Source organism: Strix aluco, chromosome 4, assembly GCF_031877795.1.
Source record: "Strix aluco isolate bStrAlu1 chromosome 4, bStrAlu1.hap1, whole genome shotgun sequence".
Lineage (NCBI taxonomy): Eukaryota > Metazoa > Chordata > Aves > Strigiformes > Strigidae > Strix > Strix aluco.
In genome coordinates, this window is record NC_133934.1 from 94,844,745 (window position 1) to 94,868,554 (window position 23,810).

Below are 23,810 nucleotides of genomic sequence, written 5' to 3' on the forward strand. Positions count from 1 at the left end.
GGAAAATTTAGGTAATGAGTTGGGTTTCAATCTGCTTTATGGTGCACAGAATCCGTTATTACTTTCTCATTTGAAACTTTAATCCTGTCTCTCATTGTGGACTCACAAGACCAAGGGACATATGGCAGGTATGTGCTTATGTGAATAAAGTACAGAGGATTATTTTTAGGTGGAAGGTGGAAATTTCTGTTGTAAAACCACCTGGTGAAAAGCAGGGAATGAGGCACTAAAGTAAAAAAAAATAAAATCAGATCTTTCATTTGAATATGAAGAAATGAATTGGTCTGATGTTAGTTTCTTGCAGCTAGTAAGAGGGAGGAAGATAACTTCAGTAATCTCTGATACATTCTGCTCTCCCTCTCAAGTGTTACTAGTCTGGGTTAACTAATACAATAACTATTTATTTCTGTAAAAATCTAAAGCACAAGATTCTTCTTGTTGAAGAGAGCTGATTTGGTATTACAACTTCCTATGGCTGTAAATGCCTACTTGTGTTCTCGCTATGGGGAGCCGTTTCTGGGTTAAGCTTGTTTGAAAGGAATTAGAACTTGTGTGGGGTTGGTGCAGTGGCAGACCACAATAGTGGCACCCTTGTCTCCTCTCTGATGCAAGCCAGAGCACAAATGTTTCCCAACACCCGATACTGACGTTTGTGGAGACCTCTTCAGGTCAAGCACACTGGATTTCATAAGAGATTAAAGTTATAAACAGTTATCAAAAGGAAATGAGGTAGCTGCTCAATTTAGGGTCACAAAAAATATTTCTTGGCTCATTTTATGCAAGGGACAATTTAACACTAGAGAGTTGGTGTAGCAATTGGAATTGGGTTTGCTTGTTGCTGTTGAATGAGCTGAAGCCTTTTAAATAGGTACAGATACAGAAACCATCTTAAACCAGACCTTTCAAAATTCCAAAAGGCAGGGTGGAAATTACCGAGACATGAACTTGCCTTTTAGGAAGTGAAATTTTAGAGCTGGCAGAAACCTACTGAGCCATCAAATGTCTGCAGCTAATAGGAGATTTCTTCCAGCAGATACATACTCAGTTTAAAGCGAATTAGACACTGTGTAATGAACTTCCAAGTAAGAAGGCTATGATTAAATAGTATAGTTTTTACACACTCACCCCCTGAATAATTCTGGAGGGTTAAAACTCTTAAAATAGTCTTCAGAATGCACTGGTCCTAGTGAATTGAGTCATTTGTGTGTTGCTGTGCAACATTTTGACGGTGTCTCTGAGAAAGGATTGCAAAGTTTGTACCATAAACGTGTGGGATTATGCTGAAAAGGATGGTAACAGTTTGTAGTCCCTTGTTTTATTCACAGAAAGGAAAATGTTAAGTTTGTCTATAAACATTGTTCATAATATCCATTGCTTCCTGAAGAGCCCTTCTGTGTCTGTGGTGTCTCAGCAGACAGGCTGTAATCTGAGAAAACAGTTTGCAGGAGTGATGCTTTCATGTGAGTGGCTTTATATAACACACCGTGTAAAGTAAGACCCAGTAACTGTGGGATTTCCAGATTCCTTCTGAAAGTAGTTCAGCTGGGTTTAGAAACCTGGAAGAGGAAAGATTTAATTTTCCTATTAATTTAGGATTTTTTTTTTACCTCTAGTTCACAGATACCCAGCATAAACAGGCAGTGTCAGGAGATCACTTCTATCTCACATTCCACATGCTTTTGTTCCAGTTCCTGTTTGCTGCCTAGGAGAGCTGTTACAGTTGTTACAGTAGCATGCCATTGGGCACTGTCTGCGGACAGCCTGGACTTTGAAAGCTGAATCTCCTGCTATCAGATTGCTGCTGGCTTGGGTGCGGTATCCTAGTAGAGGAGGGTGGGAGGGAGGCTTTCCCTCCTGCTGCCCAGATGTTTTCCAATTAAATGCCCCCAGACTTATAAGCCACCTGCTTTTACAGAAGAAAATTTTCTGAAAATCTATGCAGGGAAATGACTTGGTATAGTAACTGCTCCCTACTGTGGGTACTGAATAAATGGGCTGTATTGCTTAAGACGATAGGAAGGGGACATTACCATTGTCACACAGCTTGCTAAAGGGCATCTTATGTCCCAGTTATAAGCATCATTGTCTTGAGCCTGAGTGCTACGTTAATAGCTTATTTAAGAAAATAAATTTTCCCGCATGCCTTTTCAAATATGTTCTTAATTTGTATTTCCACCTTTTTTTCCCCCTTAGTGTAAGTTAGGCTCCTAATTATGAAAAGTGTTGATTTCTTTTACCAGATACAGGTAGGTTCTTCAGCCTGCAGAGTTTGAACAAGAAACAACTGCCCTCCATCCCCTGGTCTGCTGGTTGAATGCCTATGTGACCTTTCCCTAACCTGTGCTGGTCAAAAGAAGTTGACCTAGGAAAGATCTACTATACAAACTATTTCAAGCTAATTTATTAATTTTTGGCTGAAATGTGTCCCCAAGCAGCTCTGACAAACTCTGTCAGAGGGGGGGATTGAACCACTGAGGATTGCACTCCAAAACTGTAGAAGAGAGGTGTGTGCTGCCTCTGCACACTAATCATTCATACTAAGAGGAGGACTGCTGGGCATATATGCATCTTATTTATGTAACTATACTGAGTGTTTGTATCCAGATTGACACTTTTATGGCCCTCGTATCTCTTTCAAGCTCCTGTAATGGAAATAGATGAATCAAGCCTGGGGGTTTTTTCCTCACTTCAAAAAGTGATCTCCTCTTGAGCCAGGGTAGTGATGGAGCTGACTTGTATGGACTTGTTATAAATTTTCTGTGCTGTTGATAATTGACTAATGAATCAATATATTTTTCATTTGAATGTAATTTCTGTTAGAGCTTGAAAGTAGAACAAAAGACTTCTGATAATATTTAATTTTCTATTAATTAGTTATAGCAAAATGTCTGTGGTGTTTAGTCTGTAAGTATTGTATGGTACTGGTTCATTTAAAAAGAACGTCAATCCTGACTAGACCTGCTCTGCTGCACTGACAAATGGTGTGGATGCTGTGCTTTTTAATGAATGTAAGGAAGCTGGTTTTCCTATCTGCCCACATCTTCTTCTAGTTTTCAAAACTTGGATCTACTCTTTTCAAAGGCCTGTATGTCAACTTTCTGTGCTGATTTAAAAAGCTGTCTGTTTATAGCTGTTGGCATCTTAAAATAAAGAGTGCCCCAACTACCAGAGAAAGTAAGTGCATATTTTTTGGTGTGGTAGATTATATAAATCTTTCACTAACAGCCAAATAACAGCAAGATCCACCAGACTGCACTGTGCTACGGCATGTCTGTCCATTGAGCAGTTTCTGTGTTGGACAAAATAATGTAGTTGAGAAAGATTTAGGTTTTTAATTTCTTTAAATCAAAACTGTGCAAGCAGACAGGTGAAATGGAAAACAATTCAGGTCTTTAAGTATTAGACTAATATCTGAGACTCTAAATAGAAGCTAAGAAAATAATAATGTGACAAATTCTTTTTCCTTGCTGTTCAGTAAGCATTAAGATATATGTGCATACACACACATCTAGTCACTTTGGGAGATATGGTTTATCTATGTACTGTGAATTATTTTGTGTACTATGTATTCACTAGGCTTTCCTTTTGCACTAAGGTTATTTAATCATAGCTTTCAAAACTCAGGTGCAATTAAAAATAGGAGGAAGAAAATATATTAGTGTTTGTGGATTGGATTAGTGTGTACTGAGATTAACGGTATTTTAATCAGATAGCCATTGGATAGCTGGCTGAAAACATCCGTATCACCCTGAGAAACTTGAGCTATCCTCTGCAAGCACATAGAACAGTAGGCTTAAATAAGAGGGATGTAAATAAGAGCTGAGAAAAGAAGCTGCTACAAGGTTTATGAACTCTATCTGAATAACAATAAACTTTTGAATATGGTAACGAAAATAGGAGGCATTTATTGCCTTTAACAGACATCACGCTTTTTTAAAAACCAAAAAAAAATAACTAGAGGCATCAGTGCAGATGAAAGGAGGGTACCATTTGTCCAAAAGGTGGACAAGATCCCAGAATTCTGGACCCCAAAAGTGAGTATCTGTCCATCCATCTTTACCATACCCACATTGTAAGCTGTATGAACCTGATGTGATTGTAGGAAATGAATAGCTTTTTTATTCAGAAGCTGAACCAAGTCTTTTTGCCCTACAAACAGGGATGGGGAGGAGGGCAGGGTAAAGAAGAAAGAAATTCTTGAACACAAGTGATACTTCTATAAACACACTTGCTAGCATCTGCCATGTTTGGCCTTGAGCATAACCTGAAGAATCTTAACCAATTCCTTGAAGTGCTGTGAAAGATGGCATGGTTGGTTCTTTGTTTTATGCTGATCTAAAGATGGAGCTTCATGATACAATTTCCTCTTATTCTTTTCCATCCTTCAATGGGTAAAAATACTGTGATGTGCTTATATGTCCTGTAAGAGAACAAAACGTTAAGTGGCAGTCCTCTCTTCCATTACATTGTGTAACGTGCTGTCCTGCAGTGTGTAAGTCACTGAACACAGCTCCCCACTGCAGATTTACTTCCCACAGATGTCAGAGTATCAGATCAGAGGCATTATTAACTTGTACAGCATCTCCAAAAGCTCTTGATACCTATTGAATAATGCAGTGTCTTGAAGTCTTACTTCCAAAATTTCTCTCCTGGGCACACTCAAGTACTTTCATCAAACTTTGAAATACTGAAATGTGTACCGGTGTGCATATGCATGAGAAGTACCCTTGTGGGAAGACACATTAAAAAAATGGATTTTTGACATTCATTGAACATCTCAGAGCTCACAGCTGTTTTCTGATTCTGCACAGCAGCAGAATGAAAGAGAGGGTAAAAATGTAGTGGTTACACAGAGATCAGGTAGCGCATTCAAATCTGAACAAAATGGGCTCAAAATTCCAGGGCCGCCATCCTGCTGGCTAATTAGGTATTGCCTAAGGGGGGGAAAAAATGCTGCTGTGTGCCTGTATTGCCTTTTGAAAACCAGGGAGAGTAAGTAGTATGTCAGGGTCTTGCTTACTGCTTTAAGTCTGCAGGTAATGTGTTTTCTCAGAGTTGCTGAGACTTATTTAATCCTCTGCAAGTAGCTGAGCTCAGCTGACATGTTCTCTCCTAGCAAATACCCTGACATATGTCCCTGCTATAAGAAGTATACTTGCCTATTTGCCAGTCACCTAATTCTCACAAGTGACTAGACCATTTTCGTTTATTCTTTACACCAGTCAAAACTCCTAAAGTCTTGTTTTTCTCAGTGCTATTTTTGCATTTTATTCCACCAAGCAAATTCACAGAGCCTGTTTCCTGGACATTAGACTAATGGCTTAATGGAAGTTAAACCCAAAACCCAGAGCCCCAAGTGGGTTGTTTCTTCATTTTCATTTGCTTGCCTCAATTTTTCAAATTGCCCTGTTAGGCATAGTCTGGCTAAAGGCAAAATGTGAAGCTCTAGCCTGGATGCTTTGAACTGCAAACAGACTAGTGATTCTGAGGAACAAATGGGACAGGCGTGACTGGTATCCAGGGTGGTCTTGACTTACTAAGCCACTGTTGGTGTAGCTGTAAATACCTTGAGGCCTTTACAGTCCTCATCAGTGCCTCATCAGCAACAGACCTGTCTGAAACAGAGAGACTCTGGCCTGTGAAATACTGTTAGAAATTTTGGTATCTAAATGACTGTTAAGAAAGCACATGGTATAGACAGCAGAACTTCAAAGGATGAGCTCTATAATGAGTATGAATGAGAATTAAACTTCAAAGGCAGCCAATTTAATAAATATGTTCCCAGTTGAGTGGAGGAGGGGAAAGAGCACTCAAAAATGTTCCCTTGTTTCCTAATCTGTCAAGTCACTCCTTTTCAGCTGAAGTAGACAAAAATACATTTTAGGAAAGGCTGAGTCTTAGACCTAGAATGTTGTCAGGCTTCAACAGCCAATTAAGTTGTAACAGGCAATGACAGGATCTCAAAGAAGGTTGGGATCAAAGCCCCAGAATCAAAATGCCTTCTAGAACATCTTGTGTTGAGAAAATGAACAGGTTCTCTTACAAAGCAGTAGTGCATCCTCCATGGAATTGCCTGAAAGTACTGTAAGAAAATTTCCATTATTGGTAATGTAGCACTTTTGTGCCTGGATTCTTGTGGGGTTTGAAAATGGAAAATAACTGTTAGGACTTGGGTATAATTAGTGAAATGTGTAGTCCTAGGCATCTTTGAGCAACTGAGCTCATTTAAAGCTGTATACGATCTGTCTAACTGGGAAGGAAGACAGCAATACAAACTGTACCTTTCCATGTTAAAATTCCCAAGAAATAATTTAAAAAAAACCCAAACTCTTATTTCTGGGTGACTTTCTATGATTGCTGTATCTGATTGCTAAATTAAAGCAACAACACTATCTTTCTAATCTGTAAAGTTGTGACACAGTTGTTTGCAAGGACATGCAAATAGTCAAATGAATCTGTTCCTTTCACATTGTTCCCAACTGATTTTCTGAGGGGACCATATTTTGAACATTTCTCTGGGCACTTAAATAAGTAACTCACTTTCTCCTTTTGCTGATGTGTTTCCAGGATGCCAAGTGTACGACTTTGGAGATCTGAATTTCACTCAAGTTCCCAATGATGAACTGTACAACAACCTGATTTTATATCCCAGGACAGTGGGTTTAGCCAGCCAGGTGCTGGCTGATGCTGTAAGCAGAGCACTAGCTGCTGGACACAGCTGTGTGACTATAGGAGGGGATCACAGGTGAGCTGAACTAGAAGCAATTAGTGGTGCAAGCTGCAGGCTGACACTTGGAGTGTAAGAATTTAAAGAAAAAATAAGGGGACAGTGGAAACAACTTGGGGTTATTTGCTGGCAATACCATAGGGTAGCAGCATAGAAGATGACTGCAAAAATCTGACCTTCTAAGATGGTACTGCTTAGTTCCAGACTGTTCTGTGATCTGCAGACAAACAAATGAGGTTTTCCTGTTTGGGAAAGTTTATGTAATCAGATCCCTTTAGGAACTGTTGCAGTTTCTTTATTACTGAATGTTTAGTGATGTGTCTCTTTTGCCCCTCAACTCTCAGGATGTCATCTTAGGATGGGTTTGTAACACCTGCACACAGACCATTTTGTAATGGATCTTCTAACATGTGAATCTCTTTTTCACTAAGCTTTGGTCTGAGAATTGATTGAAGAATGTAGGGCATGTAAGAATGAATTGTGGGGGAAGGTGTCATGGCTGGAATAAAAAATAGGTGAATATCAGAAGTGACGAGTGAACACACTGGATTTTCTAAGAGATCATTTGGTGCTAGAACAGGTGAAGATTAGAGTGTGGGAAGGGTGACAGTGGAGAGACAAAAGAGCTCTTTCTCATCTGTCAGTACTAGTATAGTCCTGTAGAGACTTGGGGTCTCCTGGAATCATGCCATGCAGTTTGTACGGGATGCACCCTTTATTGTCAGGGATGTCTGATGTGTTGAAACATGACAGCGTTGCTGACTGAAGTTGCAGACTTTCCACTGTCCATGTAGTTGTTCTGAGGGAGAAATGGTGACTAAAAACTTTGCTACTGTACTTCCAGCTTGGCACTTGGTTCTGTCAGTGGCCACGCACGGCAGTGCCCACACCTTGGTGTGGTCTGGGTGGATGCGCATGCTGATATCAACACCCCGCTTACAACTCAGTCTGGAAACCTCCACGGACAACCTCTCTCATTTCTCTTGAGAGAGCTTCAAGATAAGGTAAGGAAGTATCTTGCTTGTACAGTTAGCCTCCATTGAAATCCTCAGAGCATTTTACTTCTTCTGGTGTGAGGTGCTTTCTTATCTGCTGCAAATGCAGACCTTTTTTTCTGAGTACAAGCAAAAATACATATTACTTGTGTGTGTATACAGGCACATATGTATACATACATATACACAAACGCACACACTTAGAAACAAGAATGAGAAGAAGCTCTCCTTTTTGTTAGCACCCTCATGGGTAGTAGGAAAAGCAGTTCACATGCTCTGTGTAGCAGCTGCCCAAGGTGCCGTTCCCATGCAGTGAGTGGAGTTGGTGCTGAGGCTGTGCAACGGCAGCATTTCTACTGAGCAAAAGAGGGAGCCTCCCCCCAGCCAAGCCTGTGGGAGTTGTGCTGAGCTCACCTCTGGAACAGCTGGCTCCTGCATACCTTGCACACTGCTGCTTGGTTTGGTTCTTCCATGTTTTGACAACCTTGGGGCCTGACAGGGGCTGTTCCTGCACGATCTCTCCTAACTGGTTGCTCTGGCGTTGGCTCCACGGGGAAATATTACAAATCAGAACAGCGGTACCTGCTTACAGGGTGCTTTCTGGAAAGAGTCTTTGGTCTTGGAAGGAGGACAAATTATCAAAAAGAGCTGTTTACTGGGGCACGGGGAATGTGCATGGCCAGTTTTTCCTACTGTCAAGATGCTAAACACCAGGTTGCCCTAAGGCCTATGTACCCTCTTTGGCTTAGCTGCAGGCTGTATCTCCCTGGAGAGTTACCTCTGGCATCTGCTGGAGACACTCTGGCAGCAGCTTGTGCATTGGAAGAGCGGGGGCCTTTGCAGGGGAACTTAGACAGGACAGGCTGCTTCTGCTGAACCGTAGGCTGGAGAGTGGGAGCAGGATCAGCAACTGCAGGTTGAGAATGGATGCTGGAGCTGCAGAAAACCTGCCTCTGTTTTATTCTGGCACTTTGCACTGCTAATCGTTTCTCTTGGATTTCTTTTTTCTCTCTGATAAATTTTGGGGGTGCTGTGTTGATGAAAGTTTGATCAAGCGTATTTAATGTCTATGGCTATTGAAGATACCACTGCGTTAGCACCTGTTTGGCATAGTGAGATTGCTTATCAGCTGGTAAAGCTCTTCTGCTTCTCACCTGCAAATTCTTCTGAATGAATCCCATCCACAAGTCTATAGAGTCATTTGGTGCTTTTACATGCTTTCCTCTTTCTAATTATTCTTGTATTCTCTCAAACATGCTAGAATTCCCAAAGCAATGCAGAATTAATGGGGCTTCTTGAAATACCCCCAGGACATGAGAAAGTTAATATAAATGGTTACTGTAATAAACGGTTACTGTATTTCTAGTTTCTTGCCCATAAATTAAAGGGGGTGCTACTTTTATTCTTTGTGGCAACTGCACCCACTTTTGCAGGAGAGATAGGAAGAGGGAGAGAAAATTTTGGAGCTCGTCTAAGGTGAACAGTTTATGTCTTGGTGAGAACAGAACAAATTCAAGTTCTTTGATAGTTGAGGAAGGAGAAAGGCAGAGCAAGATATGCTGCTTTCCTCTTCTGTCAGTAGACAAAAGTATTTAATCGACTTCCTGTATATACGCTGTTGATTTCTGGTCTGCTGGGCTCCAGTTCTTGAGCAGCACAGAAAAGCAGTATTTTTTTTTTTAAGAGCTGCTTAAAAGAATACTGTGAGCTTTCTGGGGTCAGTTGGGGGATCAGGCCCCTTGCCAGCAGCAGTAGTGAAGGAAGAATAAGATTAGGCTACACATAGAGGTGAGTTAGTTGGGCGTGGTGCTGGTTAGGATATCTCGTCCCAAGCCCGCCTGAATTCTAGCTGTCAGGAAGCCTGTGCAGAAACATCCAACACAAGCCCCTCAACCTGTATTTGCAGCTACACAAACAGGCGTGTACTCTAAATTTAGAGGGTTTTCTTGCCATACTGTATTTCTGTTTAGGGTAGGAAAACCAACATCTGTCCTGCTGGTACAAGGAGGCTTCTGCAACAGTGTAACCGGCTGTTTGCAGTAGTTGAATGTACCTTTGCCAATAGCTCCTCTGGCTACAGATCTGCCTGGCTGGAGGGAACTTTGTGTGTGAACATGTGCCTGTGGCTCCCTCTCATCCTGTACAGCAGTTCTGTTGAGAACAGGAGCAAAAAATTTCCTGTCCTTCTCTCCTGACTGCTTTGAAGGATTCTTTTTTGAATTCTAAAACTGCCTGCCACCAGCAAGAAGGGTACTCCAGTCCCACACTCTGCTAAGCGTAACTTCTCCAAGCGACGGGCAGACTAGCCAGTTGCACTTTGGTTCTCCAGGAGGTCTGGATCTTGTCAAAGCACACACAGCCCAGCAGTGCGAGAGGACTGGAGAGATTTAGCGGTGAGCCCTCTTACCTCCTTCCTTGCTTTCACTCATGCTGTGAAGGGGTTTTTGAGCAACCCCTCCCCACCATGACACATCTGTGTGCGTGCTTCTCTGGGTGGACTCCCATAATTCCACCAAAGTGGAATTTTGATGCCTATTGGTCATCAACCTCATAGTGTCAGGAAGGCTAGCAAGCACTTGGCTCCCTGTCTAGATTGCTTTGTAGAACCACAAGAAACAGCTCCTTTGAGGATACGAGAGCAAAATAGCCTGCATGATTACAGTTTATCTTCCTGATTCATTGCCCACCTCTACTAACTGGTACTGCTCTTCCAGCACCTCTAGGCACCTTGTTCTTCATTCCCCATCAAGAGGACGTGAGACAGAGGTAGTAGTGTAACATACGTCTCTCTGGGTGGCACAGCCTGCTCACACTGTTGTTGATCCTGTGCCAGCAGCTCCGTTCAGCTGCTGTAACCCTCGCTGGGGTTGCATGAGAACTGAGCCAGGAGCACTGTCTCTTTGCTTGGTTAGGTTTGGAGACACATCAAGTCCTTGTTCACTGCATGACCCTAACAACGTTAGGTTATGGTTGGACTGGATGATCTTCAAGATCTTTTCCAACCTAGACGATTCTGTGATTCTGTGAAAGAGCTGTCCTGGGGCAACAGAACAGCGGAAACTCAGGTGGCACAACTGCCAACAACTCCCCCAGGGCTGTTTCAAGTCCTTCAGTTTGGGGTGTTCTCTAACCTGTTTTCAGAATCCCTTGTGTATCCAGGGCTAATGAGCTTGGTCAGTGCTCTACTGAATTCAATACCCACCCCCAGCAGACAACAGGAAGTACAGAAGTGATGCATCTGGCTGGGAAGGAAAATAAAGCTTTTGGCCAGGTTGCTGTAGAACCATCCCTGGCGGTGCTTGCACAGTCCCTTCACAGGCGGTCAGCTGCTGCCCGTTTGCCCAGGGAGCTCCATGGGAGCACTGCTTGGTACTCCTCAAGGCAAGGGGGCACTTCAGGGGGTTTAAAATCTTTTAAAAATAATTTTGCTGCTTTAAGGGGAAAATATTTATGAACATAATCCTTTGACTGGCATTCCTCAAACCAAGCATTAGTGTCAGGGCTCCTGGAACCACTCAAACTAAACTCAGAAACTGCTATTAATAACTTACCCTGAAAATGCCTGCACCTTCTTCTGATGCCTGTTTGGCTTTATTATCAGCAACTCCTTTTCTATTGCAACAAAGCAAAACCAGAGCCTACCAAAGGAAGTTAGGGCATTCCATTTTCTTTATTTAAAGAGGAAGAGGTATAATTAAAAATGGCAGTATTAAATCTACTAAATCACTGATACTAGAGATATTTGACAACATTATCAATACTATGCTCAGTTTATGGTATGGTGATGGGTTTCACAGATACAGCTTCATTTCCAAGACCTGAGTTATTTTTCCTAGTGGTCTCCAATTCATTTATCACTCTGCTGAATTCACGACTGCAGAAAAGTTTCAGGTCATCGCCCCAGAGTAACAAATACTTTTATTGCATGTGTGTATTTAATCCCAATGTAATTATAGCTATGGGTGTGATAGCCTTTAAGAACAAATCCAAATGTAACTAGAATATAATTAGTAATTGAGAGGTGTAAGAGGGAAACAAAGCCTTCTTGCTGCTTGACAGCTGTGTTGGCTGTAGCCATTTTCAGAGCTGGGAGAGGAAGAAGAGAAATTTGAGTTAATTTAAAGCACTCCTAAAATTAGAAGATATTACTAACTGAAGGATTTTTATAATTGCATACCATGCCTATGTAATCACTAAAGCTGAAAAATGACCTCATCATCTTTCACTTGCTGTCCTAGGCCTGCTCTCTTCAGTCCTACGTTAAAAACCAGTATGATGTAGTCCCAGGTGGAAGCCCAGCTTCTTGTTGTGCTTTTACCTTTTTTTTTTTTAACTTCACACAGCGTTTGTCCATCTCTAACATTGTTTTTGCAACAAAGTTTGCATGACTTTTTGGTGATTCTCCTAAAAAGACAGAGGTGCCTTGGTTTTTATTCTTCCACTTAAGCCTGATGTACTGGGTAAGTTACACAGCATTACCATTACCTGCACTCTTATAAGTGATCTACATCTGGGTATCTGGTTTCTCATCATTCCCCCTTACATTCACTGATAGTAATTACCTATTGCTTGTGGATTTGGACTTCTTTAAAGTGGAAAATGCTTAACATTCAGCTCTGGTAAAATGGTACAGCAAAGGTAGGGACTGATTAAATGGGGAAGACAAACTCCCAAGTGATGAAGTTCCTCTGTTTAGACAGAGAAAGGATGCTATAAATAAAATTGAGGGAAGCACTAAATCCAGTTTTGTTATATATGTCATTAAACTAACCTAATACCAAACCTTTGCTTGCAGGTACCACAACTTCCTGGCTTTTCCTGGCTAAAGCCCTGCCTTTCAGCATCTGATATTGTGTACATTGGTTTGAGGGATGTGGATCCTGCTGAATAGTAAGTTGATCAAAGGATTTCTGTAAAGGCTGAAATCATGAGCTTCCTTCCACTTCTGGCTGTTCACAAGGGCTGCTAGGTTTAAGCTTAGGCCAGTAATGATTTAATTTTATTTTAACAGCTATATTTTGAAGAACTATGACATCCAGTATTTTTCCATGAGGGATATTGATCGCCTTGGAATTCAGAAAGTTATGGAAAGAACATTTGAACAACTGATGGGCAGGTAAGAAACTATTACCTGATTTAAAATACTGGTATCATCCACTTGTTGAACATCTACTTTCCCCAAAGTTATTTAAGTGAAGGTCACTCTCGATGGAAGGCGGCCTAACAGAACTGTGACAGTGTCCAGTAAATAGTAAAGTCTTAGCACAGACTTTAGTCCTCGACTTCCACATCTTGACCGGGAACCATTTCACAGTCTTTGGCAAAAAGCTACAAGGTAGGTTACAGTAGCCACTACAGTTGTGGCTCTGTTTTATAGGATTTGTTCTGTTTCTTGAGGAATTCTGCCTTTTGCTGCTGTTTGACAAGATGTTTGAATCCACTCAGAGTCTAGGGTATACATTAAACTTTTGACAAAATATATAGCAACTTGACAGTAACTTGAATTCAGCTGTTACTGCGTGAGCAATAAGCATTTGATGGCTTCTTCCTTAGGCAATGTGCACATACGCTGTCCTGATGGCAGCTGTTCAGCTAGCCAAGTTCCCTGTAACCACGCCCTGGCTTCAGGTCAACGCTGGAGCCTCTGCTAACCGTGCTCACGTCTGGGGACCCAGATCAGGGAGCAAACCATGCTTGCCTGGGGACACGGGGAGAGGATCCCAGTTAGGAAGGGTAACCTCGCACCACAGGGCAGAACAGAGTCCTGTAGGCAGGGCAAGGTCCGTGTATCTGCGCTGTGTGCTGTTGTATCTAAAGGTGTGCTCACCCTCCCTAGCTCCAGCTGTGCCCAGTAAAGGAGTTGCTAATCTGCATTAAGTTGGAAGTACACAGCCTACCACTTAAATAGCTCCTCTGAGTGACAAGCACTGTCCCATTTATTAAGCTGCCATCAGTTGCCAGACTTCATGTAGTAAGCAACTAATGGTTTAGGTTTGAGATTATTCTTCACTTTCTCAACTAGGCTTACATGGCAGAGTCTGGGGGCAGCCTCCAGCTCTTGACCTGAGAAATGCAGAATGCCCCATTTGTCCTGATGAGCTGTCTGTGAAATCCTCAAGCCTGGTGCTCGCTCTATCCTAGAGGCCATGCAAATCAATGTTCCTGCCTTTCACCCTGGCTTCTGTACAAAAGGAGAAAAAGCTGGATTATACCATACATTTCTCTACATTTTCCAAGTAAAGAGACAAATACCAGCTAAGGTGGTTAGAACAAAAGTAATTCTCTTCAGCCAGATCACACCTGAGCAGATGCTGAGTGAAACTAGAACTTCTCTTCTCCCACTGTGCACTGGGGGAAAGTTCTGAGCTAGGAGATGTTTCAGGGTCCAAAGATATTTAAAAAAAATTAAAAATCCTTTCCACATGTATATAAGACATGATACAGGATTTAGTGGGGGCCTTTAGCATCACGGAGCATGACACTACCTTGCTGATCAGCCAGGACAGTAAGAAATAGATGTAGAAAAAGTTGAAGGTTCTGAGATTGCTTTTCTTGTTTTATTCTGTCTCAGGAGACAGAGACCAATTCACCTGAGTTTTGACATTGACGCTTTCGATCCCTCACTGGCTCCAGCAACTGGGACTCCTGTTCTAGGTGGACTGACTTACAGAGAAGGCATGTACATCACGGAGGAAATACATAACACAGGTAGGAGTTGACCAGCAGTACTGGACTAAGCAAGGACAGGACACACTACACAGAGCTCATACTGGTTATGTTTTTCCCGTGTAACTAGATAATAAGATAAACATAGTCAAAGCTAAGGTGCCTACAAAGTCAATTCAGCCTTCAGCAAGGGAAAAAGACGTCCTGGGGTTGGGCAGTACCCGGGTGTTGGAAGCAGCTTAACCATCAACAACTTCAATTTACCAAAAGTAAATAAAATACATAATATATTAACAACCATTGCCAAAAATGACTCAGTCATCTTGTATAATACTGAATACTGTCCCCTATTTCTAACCACATGGAGTGAGATGGGCATCTGGAATAAAAAAAATGGATGCAAACAATTTTAAACAGTGTGAAGTCCCACTCTAGGATTCAAGGCTAACAAATCAAGCTCTCACTAGGTACACTGCAGCTGACATATGAGGACTTTCCTCCTTATGCCATGGAGTTTTATTTAATGTGTTTAAACAATGAGTTAATTGCAGTAAAAGAAGGAAAAAAACCTGAACCAGACAACAGAGTCAATAGAATCATGAATAAGATGGCAAAAAACATTAGGTGAGGCTATTCTATATCCCCTAGTTTTTGGACTGGGAGAAAACAAAATTAAAAACCATTCCTTTCATAAGTGTATACAGAACATCAGACTTACTTTTCCTGAATGCTAAAAGCATGAATGAGGTAGTGACGATGTAAGAAAGAACCAAATTAAAACCACAGGCTAGCATCTAAGAATGACAACCTCATCCCTCACTTGAGGGCCAGTTTTACTTGTCTAAGGGGTAGAGTAGGTCACAAGGTCAAATATCAGACTTGATGCAGTGAAACCCTATTGGAGACTTTACCCTTTGTCATAGTACCAAAGCTGTAAATCATTTTCACAGGAATGCTTTCAGCTGTAGACATGGTTGAAGTCAATCCACTGCTTGGAGCATCTCAAGAGGAAGTGAACGCAACTGCTAGTCTTGCAGTCGACGTGATAGCAACGTGCTTTGGGCAGACAAGGGAAGGAGCGCACACTGCTTTTGATGAACTCCCAACACCCAGTTCTCCAGATGAATCTGACAGTGAAGAGCAAGTGAGGATTTAAGAACTCAAAGTGGTGGGTACGTTGGACATTACAGAGCTCTGCTGAGGCACTTGAGTGGATTGATTGTCAACACTTGGCAAATACTGTTAACTTCTCTGTTTTTAAATAAACTAGCTTTTCCACTGATTGGTGGCTACTTTATTACATACCAAGATTTATTCATTTAGTGAAGTATATACAAACTGAGACAATAAAATATTTATTACCTTCTGATTAATCTTACCAGTAGTTCAAGTCTGTCTCTGCATTGTCCTTTTATTCCCCTTCTCTGTCCCTCTAGTGTCAGTACAGTTTCAGCTGAACCTGCTGTCCCATGAGACAGTTCAATCCTCAGACAGTCAGAGGGAACAGACAGCCCAGCCAGTTCCTCAGCAGTAGAAAAGCTCATCTTGGTCGTGAAAATTCATCTGCTGCGAAAGAACTTGTAGTAGACCACACCTCCCAGGATGGCTAGTTCCAGGATGATGATAATTGACAGCAACAACTTGTTAGTGGTAACTCTAGAGTTAAAAAATAAAAAATCCAAGATAGCTTTTTTTCTCCCTTGATTATGAAAGCAGATTCTAGATAATTTGATCACCATCTTACCTTCAATAAATATAGTCCCTGTTTCAGCTAGACCACAAAGTGCAATTTGAATAGCTCTTAACAAGCAGGAAGGGACACACTCAGTAGTTTCCTACTCGTGTTTTCCTGGAAATTCTGCTTAAATCTTCTACTTCAACAGTAGCAGTTCTGTTCCTCTTCCCCTGCCCCATGTAAGGGAGATCATTGTGCTCTGTATGTGCCTACTCATTCAATTAAGCAAAGAGGAAAAGATCAGTTGAACTCCTGTGCTAAAGCCCACACAGTGGTGCTTTGACTCGGAACTGTGTAGTTGAAGTATATAAAATCTCCAACTAATAATGTATTTTTACTATTGAAATGACACTGTTACTGTAACTTCCTTTAGCAATGGGTATAAAGGAGGAAAGGTTGTTAGGCCAGAAGTACCTACTGGAAATACACTCCATGAACTGGTTTATAGGGATCATTAAACCACACAGTTTAGAAACTGCAGATACACTTAAGCAGTCACAACTGGTGTATGGTGAGGGTCAGCGTTTCCCCTATGACAGCCCAGCTATGCTACAGCATTACTGTGGGCTCCACAGACTTGTCTGTGTCATCAGACATCTGACTTGCTCAGTGCCGCAGGGATTTATGGCACAGCTTCCTCCAACCTGAATAACAAGGAGTTGCATCTAAAGTTACCATTAGCAATGCGGTGGAACTTGCTTATGTGCTCACCACAATATCATGAGGGATGGTTAAAGACCCCATATTATCCTAAACAAGCAGCACAAATTCAGTAGTGCTCAACTACCTGTACTCCATTACGTAATTACCAGAGAGGAGAAAACACAAATTAGCATCTGCAGATGGGCACACATTCTGTTTACACATTCCCTAAAACCTCCCTGCGGTTCCCGCTGACACCCTGTTCTTTATTTTTTTGCCTGAAACCGGCAGGCAACAGTGCTACTGCCCAGTGCTGCTCCAAGTCAGTCGCTACTCACCTCCTGGACATAGAACGTAGAATCTTGCGACTCTTGCTCAAGTTCTCGCTTGTATTCACCAACTAAGGAGAAACAAAAGTTATCTGTCAGTTGAACAAGTATACAGCAGCTCTGCAAAGATGCACCTGGAAGTAGCTGGTGTTGACTGTTGCCATTAACAGGACCAAGGCCAACCATATATGCTCCAAATTCAGAGACAACACTGTTCTCTACACAATACGAGCTTTCTAAGGAGGAAATAATGACTCTCCCTTAGATACATACAAAGATATGCAATTTAGGATTACTTTCAGCCCCTTTAGTTAATCTACAGATATTGGAAAGTTGGTATTAGCTCCTTTCATTAAATTTCATTATTCTAATTGTTGACCCAGAAGAAATGATACTGACTGTTCTCCCCAGTGCGTATCTGGAACCATTTGAAATGCTGTTCAGTTTCTGGCAAAGAAAGAACCACGTTGCACTGACAGGTCTAAGTGACCCAGCGGGTGTGAGCTCTGTTAATAGATGATCCATTTCAGCTTTGTAACGCTCAGAAATGAACTGTCAAATATTTCTCAGTCAGCTATTAAGCAGCATGTAATTAAGTGAGGTTACAGACAACTAAGAAAGCTGTTGTCTCACAGAGTCAGGATTTATGATGTATCTGGAGGTCTCCAGGTAAGATTCCACTATTCCACTTCAAACCTCCAAGGGAAGTGAAAGGTAAGCCAGGTCGCTCGCTCGCCACTGCAGATGCCTGCCCGCACAATTCCTCTGTCATTTAAGCTATTGCCCCCAACTGCAGAACTGGTCACTTTGCACTGAGACAGACTGGACAAGCTGGGAAGAAAACTACCAAGTCCAGCCAAAACATGCTAGATTTCTGATCTTTGCTATGGCAGACCAAGCAAGAAGGAAATCTGCTTCTAGTTGGAATGCAAGGTGACTACAATTCAGCAATACGATGCCTAAAAGGCTCACAATGGAAGCCACAGATTCATGAACAATCTGTGGATAGATTGACATGCTTGAAGGGCTGTAATATTTTTAATCAGAAAAAGAACAGACAAACACTATACCTATAAATCTTAAGATCATGTTTCCTTTCCTGATCTCCAACCCAAATCTGGGAGCAAATAAAATTCTGACTGAAATCCAAAAACTACTTAAATGAAAAAGCTGCAGGCTCTGTTACAATGAGACAACTCCCAAGAGAAAGGGTATGTGTTTCGTTCTGGCTGAGCCTCCTTACTTGCCAAACTCGCCCTACCCCTGCAAGTCACTCACCTAAAAGCTTTACACTCAGGAGCCCTTGTACACACAGAAAATCCCATCAGTTTTGTTACTTAAAACCCAAAATTCTTAGTTTTGCACAGGTGTGTAAACAAAACAAACCACTTCTTTAAAGCTTCCACAGTAGAAGCAGAGCCGCTTGACCCAAGGATGAGGAACAGGCATCTTGTCTGACACCACTTTCCCCCTCCTTAGCTAACCTACAAATATTGGAAGGTTAGTAATTAAGTAATTAAGCTTCAATTAAATTCCATTTCATTAGAAGAACCTGGTAACTGCCTCCCAAATCTCAACCTTTACTAGTAATCCAGTGGTGAGCAACTCCTCAGCAATTTTTTTAAATCTAATTTTTTCAGTAATGCTATTTTTTTTTAGCAGGTTTATAGGTCTAATACCCAGTCTTGCACAGACACGGCAGCAGACGTTTGGCCAGGGCTTTGGGCCCTTCTACAGTGACTATTTTCCTTTTATGAGCACAGCATAGAAACGTGGCAGCCTGGATTTGGTCTGCAGAAACACCACCTGGGTTACCATGTCTAGGGAGGGCTGTGAGAGTAATTACTGGCGCACAGTCCCCCAGGCTAACATCAGGTTGTTTCAACACAATGCCCACAGCTTCTCTGCTTACTCTGCTCTTGGTGCGCTCCAGTTGCTCCCGCTGCTCCCCAAGTTCTTCAATTATATCAGTGCCAATCTGATCTGTTTCAGCAGCAATTCGGTGCGAGCGCTCAATGCTCTGACTGGCTCGGTTCAGGCTGTCTGTTCCCTGGAGAAGCAGCACCCTCTGTGACTGCAGATGAGTCTGAAAAATAACATATGCTTAACGATTAAGCACAAAGACAGAGGTATCAGGCTTCTGACATATTAAAAAGTTAGGCCGTGACTCCACAGGCCATCCATTTGTGTTAGCTCTACACGCTTCTCATGCTAGCTGATGTAGCCCAGTTAATTTTGAAAGAGTTCTTGTTCATGTTGTAAGATTATGGCAAAATCTGGTTAAACCTTGAAAAAGAAGGACACACAGCTAAAGCAGTTACAAAAAACTGTCTTTGCAACAATTTACTTTTCCATCAAAGATCATTTACATGAAAATATCATCTTTGGTTTCCAGATGCTAACTTTTCCTTCTGTTTGTATATAAATTCAGTCTTATTTGTGACTTCACAGTTGGTTGCCAGGGAGATCATTAAGAGTTTACAGTCAAAAGGATTAGGAACAAACAGCACTAACAGATGGATTGCTAAGTAACAAAGATCCTCTTTTCATGCCAGTAGCCTCGGCTAGAGGATAAGAAAAATGTTTGCTGACTTTGGGGTCAAAAGGTAGTTCAAACTAAAGTATTTTCTTAAGCTTCAGAAAGCCTAATCTACCACCCTGCTCTCAGGTTTTTGACAAACCAATCAACAGGAATCAAATGCAAAAATTTACCAAGCTACTGCAGAACAAGATACTAAGCAAAGAGCCTCCCTCAAACCTTCCTTATCTAAGGCAGGCAAACAAAAACCCACCTCTGTGAACTTTCTGTCCAGATGACAACACTTTGAAGATAATAAGCAGATTCAGCCTCACTAGCATATCTGGTAAACAAAGATTGGTGTGTTCTTGCACTGGAGCAGCACATCCATAGTGAACAAAGTGCTCCAGCATGGCTTCTTGTATTTCCTTGAAATTGTTTACACTGAGACTGCTTAAAAGAGAATTCTACTGAAGAACCTATACAAGGTGCATGATCCACTCTGCTAGTTTTGGAGACCAGAAGTAGATCAGTTAACCTTTCTTCTCAGTCAGTAGCGTCACTTTTGTGTTTTCACTGCTGTAGGGGAATGATTAAATAAAGCATTTCAGTACAGAATGTTGTGGAAGTTACTAAGCGCATGGCATTCAAGGAGTTCCATTTTGATTATACTCATATCTTTGTTTTAGAACAGAAAATCTCTCTGAGTTCCAAGTGTTCCTTCTCCTCCCTGAGATATTCATGTTACATGCAGACAGATATACAGGGAGTTATACAAGCACAAAAGCTAAGTGGATTAAAGTAGAAACACTGTAAACAGTATACCTGGAATATTATTTTTAAACAATCACAGCAGTGTTAAATAAAATTTATATCTAATTCTCACACTCTGTTCATTTTCTGTGGAGAAGATTCCGTATTTTATATCGCCTTGACTTCCAGGGCCCAATCCCAAATCTGTGCTTCTCAGCTCTCTCTGGAACATGGAGAGGTCTCTTCTGTACGCCCGGATTTTGCTCATCATTTGGTTGCGGAACGGCAGAGGAGCATACTTCAGTTCTTCCTCCATTTCCCGCAGCTTTAACAAAAGAAAATGTGTTTATTTTTAAAGCACCAGATCTATTCTTAGGAGCACCTATATTCAAAGCTCACCACCAGATGAAGGGATTCACATGTTTTTATGTAATTGGGCAAGGAGGATTAACCCCAAACCCTATACCCCTCATCTACTATCAACTGCACCATTCTGCCTAAAGCTGTTCAGCCCACATGCATTTTCAGATACACAGTGCCTCAAGAAAAAAAAAAATTGCCAAGCTTAAATGCTTGATTTTTTCTGAAACATCACTCCGTAACTTCAAAATTGTGCAGTTCTCACTTTCATCTAGTTTAAGCATTTATAGGATGGATATGGTATCAGCTTCTCATCACATTTATCGCATAGGTAGGCATGCCACTAAATTCACACTCTGAACATCTGGGCCTGGCAACTAGTTAGGGTTTGTAGACTCCGAGATTTTGGATGCATGAATTTTCATACCAGCTTTCAGTGACAGTTGTTTTATATTCACAACGCTGAAAGCTGTCTGCCAATATGAGCTCTCTCACAATATGAGCTCTACATCTCATACATCACCTACACAGATGCAGGTCAATAAACCTCAGTTAGTTAGAGTAATAAAGCATCATGTTCAGCTGTGACTCAAAAACAGCCTAACAGCACATTAATATGAGAAGAAAGCTTAATCCATAATGTCTTGCTTAAAAAGACAAGTCACATGGAGTTTTTTGTGCTGTTCCATGTCACCTGCTGTCCAGGAAGCCTACACAATAGAGGTTTCAAATATTCAAGGTCCCTGATATTTAACGATCAGACTATTATAGAAAGATCAGATAGGTTAAGACCAACATGAAAAAAGACAGTAGGGGGGAAAAAAAAAGCAGCAGATTCTCTACATGCCCTCCCTACAATCTCTAGTAATTTTAATTGCACCTCTATCACTCTCCTTTGTTCAACACAGGGAAGGCAATATCCAAACCCAGCAAATAAAAAAAAAAAAAGCTTGTAAGAGTATTTGTCTGTATCTGTATATATAGATCTTAAACATGTGATTAACAGAGGTGAGGGGCGGAACGTGCTGGGTTTGTGTCTGTAATGGGTTTTTTGGTAGTGGGGTAGGGGGCTACAGTGGTGGCCCCCTGTGAGAAGCTTCTCGAAGCTCCCCTGGCTCCAAGTTGGACCCACCTCTGGCCAAGGCTGAGCCAATTAGCGACAGTGGCTGCACCTCTGTGATAATGTATTTAAGAAGGGGAACCTGGGACTTGTGAGGAGGAGCTGTGAGGAGAACACCTCTGCAAATGCCGGGGTCAGTGCAAGAAAGGAGGATGAAGGGGGGGAGATGCATCAGTGCAGAGACCCCCTGCAGCCCGTGGGGAGAGGGCAGGACCCCCTGCAGCCCATGGAGGTCACCAGTGGAGCAGATGCCAACCTGCAGCCCATGCAGGACGCCACACCGGAGCAGCCACTTGGACTCTGTGGGAAGCCCCTGCTGTTGTAGTTCGGTCCGGAGCAGTTCAAGAAGGGCTGCAGCCCGTGGGAGGGACTCACATCAGAGAAAGTTCACGGAGGACGGTCTCCTGTGAGAGGGACCCTGTGCTGGAGGAGGGGAAGAATGCGAGGAGTCCTCCCCCTGAGGAGGAAGGAGTGGCAGGACTGACCGCACCCCCACTCACCTGTCCCCTGTACTGCTGGCGGGGGGAGGAGGTACAAAAATCGGGAGCAGAACTGAGCCTGGGTAGAAGGGAAGGATGGGGGGGGGGGGGGGGGGAAGGTGTTTTTAAGATGTGGTAATGCTTCTTACTGTCCTACTCTGTCTGGTAAGTGTTGTTGTTGTTAATGTTTGAATTAAATTGGTGTTCTTTTTTTCTTCCCCTAATAAGTCTGTCTTTTGCCCATGACCATAATGGGTGAGTCATCCCTCTCTATCCTTATTTCGATTCCTGAGCCTTTTGTTTCTTTTTTCTTTCCCATTCCTGAGGGGGAAGGGGCAAGCAAGCAGTTGTGTGGTTGCCCTCTGGGCCTAACCCAGGACAATATGTATATAGATCTATACAACAGTCTTGACAGACACACCTATCAGATCCGTTAATCAAACATTAAAAAAATACAACATCTGCCTGCCAGAATAGGATCCATAAAGAAAAAAAATTTGGAAGTACTGTCCTTTTTAAGGCATCAATATTTCAACCAGTCAGAAAGGCCAGAAGCCTAGACTTATGCTTACCGTTTCATCTGCTTCACGCTGTTTCTCATCAAATTCTCGAACTAATTTTTTCTTCTCCTCTGTAAAAGAAAAAGTAGTATGTCAGATAAACGATAGAGAAATAACAGAACTCCAGTTCAACCCATTATAGACAAGGAAGGTGCCACAGATGGCTGATTGCAGAGAGTATTTGAGGTCAAAACTTACCTCAAAGAGGAACAGCCTGTTCTTAGGACAACTTTTCAGAAGGGTGTGGGGGGAGAGAGCAGAAACTACCCTTCCAAATGCTGGCCACTACCTCTGGTAGACAAAAGAAGTAATTTTTCAAACTTCAAATATTTTTCTGACCTATTATCCTCCAATCTCCACTGACAGAATTGTGTGTTGAAAAACAGTCAACATGAAAGAATAACAGAGAGGACATGCTGGTAAACAGCTCACAAATATTTCTTATTTTTTGCATACATTTGGCAAGATTACTGAAGGCTCAAATTATAATTTGGATTTGAACAGAACATCAAGTCAATCTACATTCCCAAGTGAGCCCTGAAGCTCCTGGCAGACAGGGCACTCTGCATTCTAGTGGTCATAAAGTAACTGGGTAACCCAGGATAAGCATTCTAGAGTACTCAGAGATTAAAGATCCCACCAAGGTATCACCTCAGGTTCACGGATTAATGCCCAAATGCTTCCCTCTTCTGGAATGACATCAGTTGTTTGAATCAGCCAACAAAACTATACATTTTGGTTGTCTAAGACAGTCATTTGCTAAGACTCTTGTACCTAGGGCTTTGGAAGCCAAAGGATGGGTTTCACTGTTGTTACCCTATTTTTAAACAAAATCTTAAGACATGTATTTTGCATGTGTTAAAAAACTATCATACCTCTCTAATATCCACAATCATTGAAAGTGTAATTCTGAAACTCTCAATGGA

At 41.9% G+C, this 23,810-nt stretch overlaps 2 protein-coding genes across 4 annotated transcripts in view; one reads left to right on the forward strand and one right to left on the reverse strand.

The window, feature by feature from the left end:
• The window catches only part of ARG2 (arginase 2), a 25,130-nt gene extending 9,460 nt beyond the window's left edge, over window positions 1-15,670 (forward strand). For both annotated transcript variants that reach the window (XM_074824416.1, XM_074824415.1), the window contains 6 exons: window positions 6,568-6,745; window positions 7,572-7,731; window positions 12,518-12,612; window positions 12,734-12,838; window positions 14,294-14,430; window positions 15,339-15,670. In XM_074824416.1, coding sequence (XP_074680517.1) covers window positions 6,568-6,745; window positions 7,572-7,731; window positions 12,518-12,612; window positions 12,734-12,838; window positions 14,294-14,430; window positions 15,339-15,544 — 881 coding nt within the window. In that variant the 3' untranslated portion in view covers window positions 15,545-15,670. The remainder of the gene's footprint in view (window positions 1-6,567; window positions 6,746-7,571; window positions 7,732-12,517; window positions 12,613-12,733; window positions 12,839-14,293; window positions 14,431-15,338) is intronic.
• Window positions 11,374-23,810, reverse strand: part of VTI1B (vesicle transport through interaction with t-SNAREs 1B) — a 17,066-nt gene continuing 4,629 nt past the window's right edge. Inside the window, exons 2-7 of one of the 2 annotated variants that reach the window (XR_012623274.1) lie at window positions 22,897-22,955; window positions 20,499-20,690; window positions 19,007-19,180; window positions 17,104-17,165; window positions 15,768-16,044; window positions 11,374-11,808 (exon numbers count right to left, since the gene is read on the reverse strand). Coding sequence is in view for 1 of the 2 variants with exons in the window: in XM_074824418.1 (XP_074680519.1) it covers window positions 15,948-16,044; window positions 17,104-17,165; window positions 19,007-19,180; window positions 20,499-20,690; window positions 22,897-22,955 (584 nt within the window). In the remaining variant the exon portion in view is untranslated. Of the gene's footprint in view, window positions 11,809-15,659; window positions 16,045-17,103; window positions 17,166-19,006; window positions 19,181-20,498; window positions 20,691-22,896; window positions 22,956-23,810 lie in introns of those variants that run through there. The other variant, XM_074824418.1, reaches the window with a different exon arrangement.